The sequence below is a fragment of the Entelurus aequoreus genome, linkage group LG05 (assembly GCF_033978785.1).
Source record: "Entelurus aequoreus isolate RoL-2023_Sb linkage group LG05, RoL_Eaeq_v1.1, whole genome shotgun sequence".
In the NCBI taxonomy this organism is placed as follows: domain Eukaryota; kingdom Metazoa; phylum Chordata; class Actinopteri; order Syngnathiformes; family Syngnathidae; genus Entelurus; species Entelurus aequoreus.
Window position 1 is genome coordinate 9,139,154 of NC_084735.1, and position 14,256 is coordinate 9,153,409.

Consider the following 14,256-nt stretch of genomic DNA (forward strand, 5'->3'; position numbering starts at 1 on the left):
CCTGTTCACGTCCTATTTTCGTTTCTGTTTACTTTCTGCTTACTTCCGGTTTACTTTCCATGTACTTCCTGTTTTTAATCCAGTTTACTTCCTGTTTTGATTATTGTTTACTTCCTGTTTTGATTTCTAGTTACTTCTTGTTTTCATTCCTGTTTGTCCTGTTTGAATCCTATTTACTTAGTTTTCATTCCTGTTTATGTACTGTTTACATCCTCTTTACATCCTGTTTACTTCTTGTTTTCATTCCTGTTTGCATTATGTTTTCATTCATGTTTACTTCCAGTTTTCATTCCTGTTTACTTCTTGTTTTCATTCCTGTTTGTATTAAGTTTTCATTCATGTTTACCTCCAGTTTTCATTCCTGTTTACATCCTGTTTTCATTCCTGTTTACTTCTTGCTTGCTTCCAGTTTACTTCCCATTTACTTCTTGTTTTTAATCCTATTTACTTCCTGTTTTGATTCCTAGTTACTTCCTGTTTTCGTTCCTCTTTACATTATATTTTCATTCATGTTTACTTCCAGTTTTCATTCCTGTTTGCATCCTGTTTACTTCCTGTTTTTATTCCTGTTTACATAAATTTTTCATTCTTGTTCACGTCCTGTTTTCGTTTCTGTTTACTTCTTGCTTACTTCCGGTTCACATTCCATTTACTTCCTGTTTTTGATCCTATTTACTTCTTGTTTTGATTATTGTTTACTTCCTGTTTTGATTCCTAGTTACTTCCTGTTTTCATCCCTGTTTATGTCCTGTTTACTTCCTGTTTTCGTTCCTGTTTACATTTTTTTTTCATTCATGTTTACTTCCATTTTTTCAAACCTGTTTACTTTGTATTTTCATTACTGTTTACATCCATTTTTCATTCCTGTTAACGTCCTGTTTTCATTTCTGTTTACTTCTTGTTTACTTTTGGTTTACTTCCTGTTTTCATTGTTTACTTCCTGTTTTGATTCCTGGTTAATGCCTGTTTTCATTCCTGTTTATGTCCTGTTTACTTCCTGTTTTCGTTCCTGTTTACATTTTTTTTTTCATTCCTGTTTACTTCCAGTTTTCATTCCTGTTTACTTCGTATTATTCAATCCTGTTTACATCCACTTTTCATTCCTGTTAACGTCCTGTTTTCATTTGTGTTAACTTCTTGTTTACTTTTGGTTTACTTCCTGTTTTCATTGTTGAATACTTCCTGTTTTGACTCCTGGTTACTGCCTGTTTTCATTCCTGTTTATGTCCTGTTAACTTCCTGTTTTCGTTCCTGTTTACATTATGTTTTCATTCATGTTTACTTCCAGTTTTCATTCCTGTTTACTTCGTATCATTCAATCCTGTTTACATCCACTTTTCATTCCTGTTGACGTCCTGTTTTCATTTGTGTTTACTTCTTGTTTACTTTTGGTTTACTTCCTGTTTTCATTGTTGTTTACTTCCAGTTTTCATTCATGCTTACTTCCTGTTTTCATTCCTGTTTACTTTCTATTTTCTGTTTACTTTTGGTTTACTTTCCGTTTACTTCCTGTTGTCATTGTTGTTTACTTCCTGTTTTGATTCCTGGTTACTTCCTGTCTTCATTCCTGTTTTCAACAAACAGGAAAAGGTTCTGGAGCTAAAGTCATAGTAAAGTCTCTCAAGTGCAAAAATTATGACCACTGTAGCCTTTTTGTCTGCCCGAACCCAAACCATTTAGTGAGTCCGCCTCCTTTCTCAGAGGCCCCGCCTCCCTCAGTGTGTGAACCTGCAGTGACCCTTTTCTCCCACTAATGGACCTTTTCCCTTCCTTCCTTCCTTCCTTGTTTCCTTGTCCCACTGGTTCTGTCTCTTCCTCTTCCTCTTCCTGTCTCTCTGTCTGTCTCACCAGTGTTTCCTTCCCCAGAGTCCTCTGATGTTTAAGGATCAGATGCAACAGGACGTCATCATGGTGCTCAAGTTCCCCTCCAACTCGCCCGTCACGCACGTGGCCGCCAACACGCTGCCGCACCTCAGCATCCCCGCCGCCGTCACCGTCACCTGCAGCCGCCTCTTCGCCGTCAACCGCTGGCACAACACCGTCGGTCAGTGTGTGTGTGTGTGTGTTCTTGTATTTCTAGCCTTCTTGAGACATGAAGAAGGAAAAGTATCTTCCATATGAGGAGGTGTGAACAAGTGATGACATAAATCATGGTCCCAATAACATTGCATCTAATAGACAATGTCTCATTAGCACCCCTGCTGGTGACATCTAGCAAAATGAGGGTGGTCCCAAAAAGGAGGGATTTTTCAAATGGACTGTGTGTCGCTTTAAAAAGTGCTCCCCCTCTGGTCAACATATGAAATAACAAGTGTGTGTAAGAAATTGAAATGTGCCCCCCCTTTGGTCAAAATTAATTAAAAAAAAAAGAATAAATATGTATATAGAGACATACTGTAATAAAAACCAATTAAAAACAAAAAAATTAACTAAAAGCAGTCTTTTTCTCACAATGTGTCGACTTTTTTCTTATAAAATTGGAAACAATTTCTCATATTCTTTCTGTTTCTGTAATATTGCAATATTTTCTCGGTAAAATTATCACTTTTTTAATGTAAAATTATACATTTTTAATGCAAAATGGCGACATTTATCACAATATTGCCAATTGTTTAGTTGCTCTTGTGAAATAGTGACATTTTTTGAGTAAAATGATGACAATAAAAATGTCAGATTGTTATAATGTTGACAACATTGTAAATTTTTGCTATAAAATTGTGACTTGTCGAGCAAAATTATGACTCTTTTCATAAAATTGGCAAAAATGTAAGCTTTTTTTTGTAAAATTGCGACTGTTATCGTAATATTGCACAAATGTTCAGTTTCTTTTAAAATTTTGACTTGCATTGAGTAAAATTACCACTTTTATTATAATACTGCCAAAATTCTAAGTTTTTCTTGTGAAATTTCAACTCATTTTTCACAGCAAGCTTTTTTTATATTTGCATAGTATGTATATATTATTAATGTTGTAAATACATTTCTTTATATATCTAGAAAGGCTGGTCCTAAAGAGGTAGGCATTTTTCTCAGGTCTCAAGAAGGTAACAAATACAATGTGTGTATGTGTGTGTGTGTGTGTTCTTTTTTTAAACTATAATCATACATTTTTAATGCAAAATGGCGACATTTGTCATATAAAATGCTGACTTTTATCGCAATATTGCCAATTTTTTTATTGTTCTTGTAAAATAGTGACATTTTTTGAGTAAAAGGATGACTTTTGTCATCATTTTGCCAATAATAATTTCCGATTATTCTCATAATATTGCCAACATTTGAAAGTTTTCTTATAAAATTGTGACTTTTGTCGAGTAAAATTACGACTCTTTTCATACAATTGCCCAAAATGTGTGCAACTGATGTGTGAAATGCTTCCAGGCCTGCGTGGCGCCCCAGGATACTCCCTGGAACAAGCCCACCACCTGCCCATCGAGATGGACCCTCTCATAGGTCAGTTTGTAGCCAATCAGAAGGAACCCTGTCTTTAAAGGGGGGCGGGTCTTACGGGACTAACGTCTCCGCGTGGTTTGGCCCCCAGCGAACAACTCGGGCACCAACAAGCGTCAGATCACCGACCTGGTGGACCAGAGCATCCAGATCAACACGCACTGCTTCGTGGTGACGGCCGACAACCGCTACATCCTGGTGTGCGGCTTCTGGGACAAGAGCTTCCGCGTCTACTCCTCTGAGACGGGTAGGACCGCCGCGCGGAACCCGGCCCCGCCGCTTTTCGCCGGCCGCCTAACCGTGTGGATTGTGAGCAGGGAAGCTGACCCAGATCGTGTTCGGCCACTGGGACGTGGTGACGTGTCTGGCCAGGTCCGAGTCCTACATCGGAGGGGACTGTTACATCGTGTCGGGCTCCAGGGACGCCACTCTTCTTCTGTGGTACTGGAGTGGACGCCACCACATCATTGGGGACAACCCCAACAACAGTGAGTGTTAGTTCCACACTCAGCTTCCTCTTCTCAGTCCTGTTTACTTCCTCCTATGATTCCTGTTTACTTCCTCTTTTGATTTCATGTTTACTTCCTCTTTTGATTGCTGTTTACTTCCTCTTTTGATTCTCTTTACTTCCTGGTTTGATTCCTGTTTACTTCCCCTTTTGTTTCCTGTTTACTTCCTCTTTTGATTCCTGTTTACTTCCTCTTTTGATTTCTGTTTACTTCCTCCTATGATTTCGGTTTACTTCCTCGTTTGTTTCCTGTTTACTTCCTCCTATGATTCCTGTTTACTTCCTGTTTTGATTTCTGTTTACTTCTTCCTACGATTTCTGTTTACTTCCTTTACTTCCTCTTTTGTTTCCTGTTTACTTCCTCTTTTGTTTCCTGTTTACTTCCTCTTTTGATTCCTGTTTACTTCCTCCTATGATTCCTGTTTACTTCCTCTTTTGTTTCCTGTTTACTTCCTCTTTTCATTCCTGTTTACTTCCTCTTTTGTTTCCTGTTTACTTCCTGTTTTGATTCTTTCTCCTATGATTCCTGTTTACTTCCTCTTTTGTTTTGTTTACTTTTTCTTTTGATTCCTGTTTACTTCCTCTTTTGATTCCTGTTTACTTCCTATTTTGATTATTTTTACTTCCTCTTTTGATTCGGTTTACTTCCTGGTTTGATTCCTGTTTACTTCCTCTTTTGATTGCTGTTTACTTCCTGTTTTGATTCCTGTGTACTTCTTCTTTTAATTGCTGTTTAATTCCTCTTTTGATTGTTGTTTATTTCCTCTTGATTGTTTACTTTCTCTTTTTGATTGCGGTTTAATTCCTGTTTTGATCCGGTTTACTTTCTGTTTTGTTTCTTGTTGACCTCTTTTGATTGCTGTTAAATTCTTTATTTGATTTGTTTACTTTCTGTTTTGTTTCATCTTTACCTCCTGTTTGGATTCTTGTTTACTTCCTTTTTTAAATCCTGTTTTGATTGTTTTTTACATCCTGTTTTTGATTCCTGGTTACTTCTTGTTTTCATTCCTGTTTCCATCGCTGTTTACTTTCTGTTTTCATTCCTTTTTGACATACTTTTTAAAAAATTCCTGTTTACTTCCTTTTTTCATTCCTGTTTACTTCCTCTTTTGATTGTTGTTTACTTCCTCTTTTGATGTGTTTACTTTCTGTTTTGTTTCTTGTTTACCTCCTATTTTGATTGCTTTTAAATTCATTTTTTGATTTGTTTACTTTCTGTTTTGTTTCATGTTTGCTTCCTTTTTCAATCCCGTTTTGATTGTTGTTTCCTTCCTGTTTTTGATTCCTGGTTACTTCCTGTTTTCATTGCTGTTTACTTTCTGTTTTCATTCCTGTTTATTTCCTGTTTTCATTCCTTTTTTACATCCTTTTTTTTTTTTATTCCTGTTTACTTCCTGTTTTAATTCCTGTCTACTTCCTGTTTGAATTTCTGTTTTCTTTCCTCTTTACTTTCTGTTTTCATCCCTGTATACGTCCTATTTTCATTCTGGTTTTGATTCATGTTTACTTACTGTTTGCATTGTTGTCTACTTCCTGTTCACATTTTGTTTAATTGTGTGTATTCATTTCTTTTAACATCTTGTTTTTCATTCCTATTTACTTCCTATTTTCATCATGTTTTAACTGCTGTTTACTTTCCTTTTACGTCCTGTTTTCATTCCTGTTTTGATTCGTTACCTCCTATGATTTATTCTCCTTTTCCCCCCTTGTGGCAGCCTGTTTAGGCAGCGAAGTAGTTGGGTGTGACTTCAGTGTAGTGACCTCTTGTCTCCTGTAGGTGACTATCCCGCCCCCCGGGCCGTCCTGACGGGACACGACCATGAGGTGGTGTGCGTGTCCGTCTGTGCTGAGCTGGGATTGGTCATCAGCGGGGCCAAAGGTCAGTTGAGTGGAGCGCCGTACTTCCTGTCCTCTGTGGTTTTGTTTTGGAAGTGGAGATGTCTTTGCTCCTCAGAGGGTCCCTGCCTGGTCCACACCATCACAGGAGACCTCCTGAGGGCCTTGGAGGGCTCCGAGCTGTGCCAGCAGCCTCGTCTGATCTCCGTGTCCAGCGAGGGTCACTGCATCATCTACTACGAGCGAGGACGCTTCTGCAACTTCAGCATCAACGGGAAGCTGCTGGCCCAGATGGAGGTCAACGACTCCACGCGGGTGAGAGGCCCCCGCCGCCGCCGCTCTGACGTGACCACGCCGCCGTGCTTTTTGACCCTCGCGTCTCCTTGCCCCGCCAGGCCATCTTGCTGAGCAGCGACGGACAGAACCTGGTGACGGGCGGCGACAACGGCGTGGTGGAGGTGTGGCAGGCGTGTGACTTCAAGCAGCTTTACATCTACCCGGGATGCGACGCCGGCATCCGCGCCATGGACCTCTCCCACGACCAGAGGTGACGGTTGTCAGGGAAACGGTTTGATTCAGATAAGTCTGCTGTTAGGCGGTGAAACTGTTGCCAAGTAAGGCCACTGGTTAGTCGGGAGATGTTTTTACTGAGGGAACTGGAAGATGAGTACTTTTCAAACCAGTTTCGGAGGCTGGGAAACTGATACTTTGGAATGCAGTTGCCGTGGAAACGGTTGCTAATAAATCTGCCAAGTGTAAACACTTTTACTAAGGAATCTGTTACTTGGGAAACGGGTACTGGAGATTCTGTTGCTAGGGAAACAGTTAGCAGGAATACTGTTGCTAGTGATACCTTTACCAGGGATGCTGTTGCTAGGGAAACAGTTGGCTGGGAAGCCATTACTTAAGGATGCTGTTGCCAGGGAAACACTGTAACCAGGGATGCTGTTGCTAGGGAAGAAGTTACCAGGGATGCGGTTACTAGTGATACTTTTACAAAGGATGCTGTTGCTAGGGAAGAAGTTACCAGGGATGCTGTTACTAGTGATATAGTTACCAGGGATGCTGTTGCTAGGGAAACAGTTGGCTGGGAAGCCATTACTTAAGGATGCTGTTGCCAGGGAAACACTGTAACCAGGGATGCTGTTGCTAGGGAAGAAGTTACCAGGGATGCGGTTACTAGTGATACTTTTACAAAGGATGCTGTTGCTAGGGAAGAAGTTACCAGGGATGCTGTTACTAGTGATATAGTTACCAGGGATGCTGTTGCTAGGGAAACAGTTGGCTGGGAAGCCATTACTTAAGGATGCTGTTGCCAGGGAAACACTGTAACCAGGGATGCTGTTGCTAGGGAAGAAGTTACCAGGGATGCGGTTACTAGTGATACTTTTACAAAGGATGCTGTTGCTAGGGAAGAAGTTACCAGGGATGCTGTTACTAGTGATATAGTTACCAGGGATGCTGTTGCTAGGGAAGAAGTTACCAGGGATTCTGTTACTATTGATACAGTTACAAGGATGCTGTTGCTAGGGAGGAAGTTACCAGGGATGCTGTTACATAGTTATACCGTTACCAGGGATGCTGTTGCTAGGGAAGAAGTTACCAGGGATGCTGTTGCTAGGGAAGAAGTTACCAGGGATGCTGTTGCTAGGGAAGAAGTTACCAGGGATGCTGTTGCTAGTAAAATAGTTACCAGGGATGATGTTGCTAGGGAAGAAGTTACCAGGGATTCTGTTACTATTGATACAGTTACAAGGATGCTGTTGCTATGGAGGAAGTTGCCAGGGATGCTGTTACATAGTTATACCGTTACCAGGGATGCTGTTGCTAGGGAAGAAGTTACCAGGGATGCTGTTGCTAGGGAAGAAGTTACCAGGGATGCTGTTTCTAGTGATACCGTTACAAGGGATGCTGTTGCTAGGGAAAAAGTTTCCAGGGAAACACTGTAACCAGGGATGGTGTTGCTAGTGAAACAGTTAGCAGGGAGGCTGTCGCTAAGGAAATGGTTACCATGGATGCTGTTGCTAGGATGATGTTTCTAGGGAAACAATTGCTCATGGAAAAGTTAGCAGGGATGCTGTTACTAGTGATACCGTTACAAGGGATGCTGTTGCTAGGGAAAACGTTTCCAGGGAGGCTGTTACTAGTGATACTGTTAACAGGGATGCTGTTGCTAGGGAAAAAGTTACCAGGGATGTTGTTACTAGTGATACCGTTACAAGGGATGCTGTTGCTAGGGAAGAAGTTACCAGGGATGCTGTTACTAGTTGCTGGGCATACTGTTACTGAAAATGCTGTTACCAGGGAAACCATTAGCAGGGAGGCTGTTGTTAGGGAAAGAGTGAGCATGGAAGCTGTTACCTAGAGAACAGTTACCATGGAGGTTTTTAGTTAGGATGCTGTTGCCAGGGAAACACTGTAACCAGGGATGGTGTTGCTACTGAAACAGTTAGCAGGGAGGCTGTTACTTAGGATGCTGTTGCTAGGGAAAGAGTGAGCATGGAAGCTGTTACCTAGGGAAACAGTTACCAGGGAGGCTTTTAGTTAGGAAGCTGTTGCCAGGGAAACACTGTAACCAGGGATGCTGTTGCCAGGGAGGCATTGTAACCAGGGATGCTGTTGCCAGGGAGGCATTGTAACCAGGGATGCTGTTGCTATTGAAACAGTTAGCAGGGAGGCTGTTACTTAGGATGCTGTTGCCAGGGAGGCTGTTGCTAGTTACTTAGGATGCTGTTGCCAGGGAGGCTGTTGCTAGGGAAAGACTGAGCATGGAAGCTGTCGCCTAGGTAAACAGTTACCAGGGAGGTATTTAGTTAGGATGCTGTTGCCAGGGAAACACTGTAACAAGGGATGCTGTTGCTCGTGAAACAGTTAGAAGGGAGGCTGTCACTAAGGAAATGGTTACCATGGATGTTGTTTCTAGGGAAACAATTGCTCATGGAAAAGTTAACCAGAGATGCTGTTGTTAGGGAGACATCGTAACCAGGGATGCTGTTGTTAGGGAAACATCGTAACCAGGGATGCTGTTGTTAGGGAACCATCGTAACCAGGTATGCTGTTGTTAGGGAACCATCGTAACCAGGGATGCTGTTGTTAGGGAAACATCATAACCAGGGATGCTGTTGTTAGGGATACATCGTAACCAGGGATGCTGTTGTTAGGGAAACATCGTAACCAGGGATGCTGTTGTTAGGGAAGCATCGTAACCAGGGATGCTGTTGTTAGGGAACCATCGTAACCAGGTATGCTGTTGTTAGGGAAACATCGTAACCAGGGATGCTGTTGTTAAGGAAACATCATAACCAGTGATGCTGTTGTTAGGGAAACATCATAACCAGTGATGCTGTTGTTAGGGATACATCGTAACCAGGGATGCTGTTGTTAGGGAAACATCGTAACCAGGGATGCTGTTGTTAGGGAAACATCGTAACCAGGGATGCTGTTGTTAGGGAAACATCGTAACCAGGGATGCTGTTGCTAGTGAAACATCATAACCAGGGATGCTGTTGTTAGGGAAACATCGTAACCAGGGATGCTGTTGTTAGGGAAACATCGTAACCAGGGATGCTGTTGTTAGGGAAACATCGTAACCAGGGATGCTGTTGTTAGGGAAACATCGTAACCAGGGATGCTGTTGTTAGGGATACATCGTAACCAGGGATGCTGTTGTTAGGGAAACATCGTAACCAGGGATGCTGTTGTTAGGCAAACATCGTAACCAGGGATGCTGTTGTTAGGCAAACATCGTAACCAGGGATGCTGTTGTTAGGGATACATCGTAACCAGGGATGCTGTTGTTAGGGAAACATCATAACCAGGGATGCTGTTGTTAGGGAAACATCATAACCAGGGATGCTGTTGTTAGGGAAACATCATAACCAGGGATGCTGTTGTTAGGGATACATCGTAACCAGGGATGCTGTTGTTAGGGAAACACCGTAACCAGGGATGCTGTTGTTAGGGAAACATCGTAACCAGGGATGCTGTTGTTAGGGATACATCGTAACCAGGGATGCTGTTGTTAGGGATACATCGTAACCAGGGATGCTGTTGTTAGGGAAACACTGTAACCAGGGATGCTGTTGTTAGGGAAACATCGTAACCAGGGATGCTGTTGTTAGTGAAACACCGTAACCAGGGATGCTGTTGTTAGGGAAACATCATAACCAGAGATGCTGTTGTTAGGGAAACATCATAACCAGGGATGCTGTCGTTAGGGATACATCGTAACCAGGGATGCTGTTGTTAGGGAAACAGTTAGCAGGGATGCTGTTGTTAGGGAAACATCGTAACCAGGGATGCTGTTGTTAGGGAAACATCGTAACCAGGGATGCTGTTGTTAGGGAAACATCGTAACCAGGGATGCTGTTGTTAGGGATACATCGTAACCAGGGATGCTGTTGTTAGGGAAACATCGTAACCAGGGATGCTGTTGTTAGGCAAACATCGTAACCAGGGATGCTGTTGTTAGGGAGACATCGTAACCAGGGATGCTGTTGTTAGGGATACATCGTAACCAGGGATGCTGTTGTTAGGGAAACATCATAACCAGGGATGCTGTTGTTAGGGAAACATCATAACCAGGGATGCTGTTGTTAGGGAAACATCATAACCAGGGATGCTGTTGTTAGGGATACATCGTAACCAGGGATGCTGTTGTTAGGGAAACACCGTAACCAGGGATGCTGTTGTTAGGGAAACATCGTAACCAGGGATGCTGTTGTTAGGGGTACATCGTAACCAGGGATGCTGTTGTTAGGGAAACATCGTAACCAGGGATGCTGTTGTTAGGGAAACAACGTAACCAGGGATGCTGTTGTTAGGGAAACACCGTAATCAGGGATGCTGTTGTTAGGGAAACATCTTAACCAGGGATGCTGTTGTTAGGGAAACATCGTAACCAGGGATGCTGTTGTTAGGGATACATCGTAACCAGGGATGCTGTTGTTAGGGAAACACCGTAATCAGGGATGCTGTTGTTAGGGAAACATCGTAACCAGGGATGCTGTTGTTAGTGAAACACCGTAACCAGGGATGCTGTTGTTAGGGAAACATCATAACCAGAGATGCTGTTGTTAGGGAAACATCATAACCAGGGATGCTGTCGTTAGGGATACATCGTAACCAGGGATGCTGTTGTTAGGGAAACAGTTAGCAGGGATGCTGTTGTTAGGGAAACATCGTAACCAGGGATGCTGTTGTTAGGGAAACAGTTAGCAGGGATGCTGTTGTTAGGGAAACAGTTAGCAGGGATGCTGTTGTTAGGGAAACATTGTAACCAGGGATGCTGTTGTTAGGGAAACATCATAACCAGTGATGCTGTTGTTAGGGAAACACCGTAACCAGGGATGCTGTTGCTAGTGAAACAGGTAGCAGGGAGGCTGTCACTAAGGAAATGGTTACCATGGATGCTGTTTCTAGAATGCTGTTGCTAGGGAAACTTTTACCAAGGAAGCTTTTAGTTGGGATGCTGTTGCGGGGAAAGGTTTTAGTCACCTGACATTTTCCTGTGGCGTGTGTCCCGCAGGACCCTGATCACGGGCATGGCGTCGGGCAGCATCGTGGCGTTCAACATCGACTTTAACCGCTGGCACTACGAACACCAGAACCGCTACTGAGGACCACCGAGCAGGTGGGAGGGTGTGGGGGGCGGTTCTGTTCCCCCTGGCCCGGTGATTCTGATGGAACTACTTCCTGTGTGTGGTCTCACACACACACACACACACACACACACACACACTGAGCCCAAAGACACACACCGACAACGACGTGCGGAACGGCGGCGAGGAGGCGTGGCTTCTCGCTCGGTTCTGGTTCTGTTCGTGCCGGAAGGCTTCAGACTCGATTTGGTTTTCTCCTTCATAACTTTGTCCAATTTACCCGCGGCGGCCCAGTAGGATTTGTATTCTTTCACCGCCGCAGATTTAGATGATGTAAATAAGCTCCGCCTCTTTAATTTATTGTCTGTAACATAGCGTGTAATATTCCCGACCACGCCAGGCCAAGTCGAGGATGGTGAGGGCTTTTCTGCCGGAGACGTCAGCGCCGCGTTCGATTCCCGCTTTTATTTTTTCTACATCCGGTGATGGCTCTGTCAAATATGTACATAAAGTCTCGCTTCGGACCCGTTTGGAGACGAAATCAGCTGACTGACAGCTTTCACTTTCACTTTCATTTGTTGACTTAAGGCAAAAATCAATGTTTGTTTTGTATTTGCACTTTACACCAATCGTTATTATTTATTGTTATTATTATTCTTCTAATTATTATGATTCTAATTCTGGTTTGGGTCCATGGATGTTTGTGTTTCCCGCGTGTGGCGAAGACGTTCTTCAGCAATACGACGCGCTCATCGTTTCATCACGCCACAGGATCCGCCTCCAAAAAGAAGGAAGGAGAAAAAAAAACAAAATAAAAAATAAAAAAACAAGCTGAAATATTTTTGGATCTACGAAACCCTTAAAAAAAAAAAAATATTGTATTCCTGTTTTATTGCAAAGATGTAAAATATGACATGTGTGAGTTGGGGGAGGGGAAATCATGATAAGAAAAATAAATTATGCAAAGAATTTCGAGACTTGGCTTTAACTTCCCTTGACCAGCAGGGGGCGCTTAGGACCGCTTTTAATGGCGTCGAAAAAAATACATTTCAACACAAACTGACTGGAAAATGTGTTTTGTTGTCACGTTGTGTAAATAGTAAATAAAAATAGAATACAACAAATCCTTAACTTATATTCAATTGAAAAGACTGCAAAGACAACATATTTCATGTTCACACTGAGAAACTTTGTTATTTGTTGCAAATATTAGCTCATTTGGAATTTGATGCCTGCAACATGTTTCAAAAAAGCTGGCACGAGTGGCAAAAAAGAGTGAGAAAGTTGAGGAATGCTCATCAAAGACTTATTTGGAACATCCCGCAGGTGAACGGGCTAATTGGGAACAGGTGGGCGCCATGATTGGGTATAAAAGCGGCTTCCGCGAAATGCTCAGTCGTTCACAAACAAGGACGGGGTCGAGGGTCACCACTTTGTCAACGAATGCCTGAGCAAATTGTTTAAGAACAACATTTGTCAAGCAGCTATTGCAAGGAATTTAGGGATTTCACCATCTACGCTCCGTGATATCATCAAAAGGTTCAGAGAATCTGGAGAAATCCCTGCACGTAAGCCATGATATTACACACCTTGGATCCCTCAGGCGGTACTGCATCGAAACGCCACATCGGTGTGTAAAGGATATCACCACATGGGCTCAGGAACACTTCAGAAACCCACTGTCAGTAACTACAGTTGGTCGTTACATCTGTAAGTGCAAGTTAAAACTCTCCTATGCAAAGCCAAAGCCGTTTATCAACAACACCCGGAAACGCCGCCGGCTTCGCTGGGCCCCGAGCTCGTCTAAGATGGACTGACGCAAAGTGGAAAAGTGTTCTGTGGTCTGACGAGTCCTCATTTCACGAATGGGAAAGAATTCCACTTCAAAAATGTGTCTCCTCAGTTCCCAAACCTTTACTGGGTGTTGTTAAAAGGAAAGGCCATGTAACACAGTGGTAAAAATGCCTTTTTTGCAATGTGTTGTTGCCATTAAATTCTGAGATCATGATTATTTTCAAGCAAAAATGTAAGTTTCTCAGTGTGAACATGAAATATCTTGTCTTTGCAGTCTATTCTGTTGAATATAAGTTGAAAAAGATTTGTTGTATTCTCTTTTTATTTACCATTTACACAACGTGACAACTTCACTGCTTTTGGGCTTTTGTACATTAACCCCAAAATGTACGACTATATTCGGTTTCTCAGGAACAAAGAAGACCATATTTGGGGTCACAGCAAGAAAGATGACCATATTTGGGGTCACAGGAACAAAGACGACCATATTTGGGGTCACAGGAACAAAGACGACCATATTTGGGGTCACAGGAACAAAGACGACCATATTTGGGGTCAGAGGAACAAAGACGACCATATTTGGGGTCACAGTGACAAAGACGACCATATTTGGGGTCACAGCAAGAAAGATGACCATATTTGGGGTCACAGGAACAAAGACGACCATATTTGGGGTCACAGGACAAAGACGACCATATTTGGGGTCACAGGAACAAAGACGACCATATTTGGGGTCAGAGGAACAAAGACGACCATATTTGGGGTCACAGTGACAAAGACGACCATATTTGGGGTCACAGGAACAAAGACGACCATATTTGGGGTCACAGGAACAAAGAAGACTATATTTGGGGTCACAGGAACAAAGACGACCATATTTGGGGTCACAGTGACAAAGACGACCATATTTGGGGTCACAGGAACAAAGACGACCATATTTGGGGTCACAGGAACAAAGACGACCATATTTGGGGTCACAGGAACAAAGACGACTATATTTGGTTTTACAGGAACAAAGACGACCATATTTGGGGTCACAGGGACAAAGACGACCATATTTGGGGTCAC

General features: G+C 42.6%; 1 protein-coding gene across 26 annotated transcripts in view; it reads left to right on the forward strand.

Annotated features, from left to right (window-relative positions):
- Positions 1-12,641, forward strand: part of LOC133650131 (neurobeachin-like) — a 237,107-nt gene extending 224,466 nt beyond the window's left edge. For 8 of the 26 annotated variants that reach the window (XM_062046979.1, XM_062046987.1, XM_062046992.1 and 5 more), the window contains 8 exons: positions 1,852-2,044; positions 3,382-3,453; positions 3,542-3,697; positions 3,768-3,938; positions 5,736-5,837; positions 5,913-6,109; positions 6,190-6,341; positions 11,322-12,640. In XM_062046979.1, the coding sequence (XP_061902963.1) occupies positions 1,852-2,044; positions 3,382-3,453; positions 3,542-3,697; positions 3,768-3,938; positions 5,736-5,837; positions 5,913-6,109; positions 6,190-6,341; positions 11,322-11,412 (1,134 nt within the window). In that variant the 3' untranslated portion in view covers positions 11,413-12,640. Of the gene's footprint in view, positions 1-1,851; positions 2,045-3,381; positions 3,454-3,541; positions 3,698-3,767; positions 3,945-5,735; positions 5,838-5,912; positions 6,110-6,189; positions 6,342-11,321 lie in introns of all 26 variants that reach the window. The other 18 variants (XM_062046983.1, XM_062046984.1, XM_062046994.1 and 15 more) reach the window with 7 other exon arrangements.
- Positions 12,642-14,256: the final 1,615 nt, after the last annotated feature.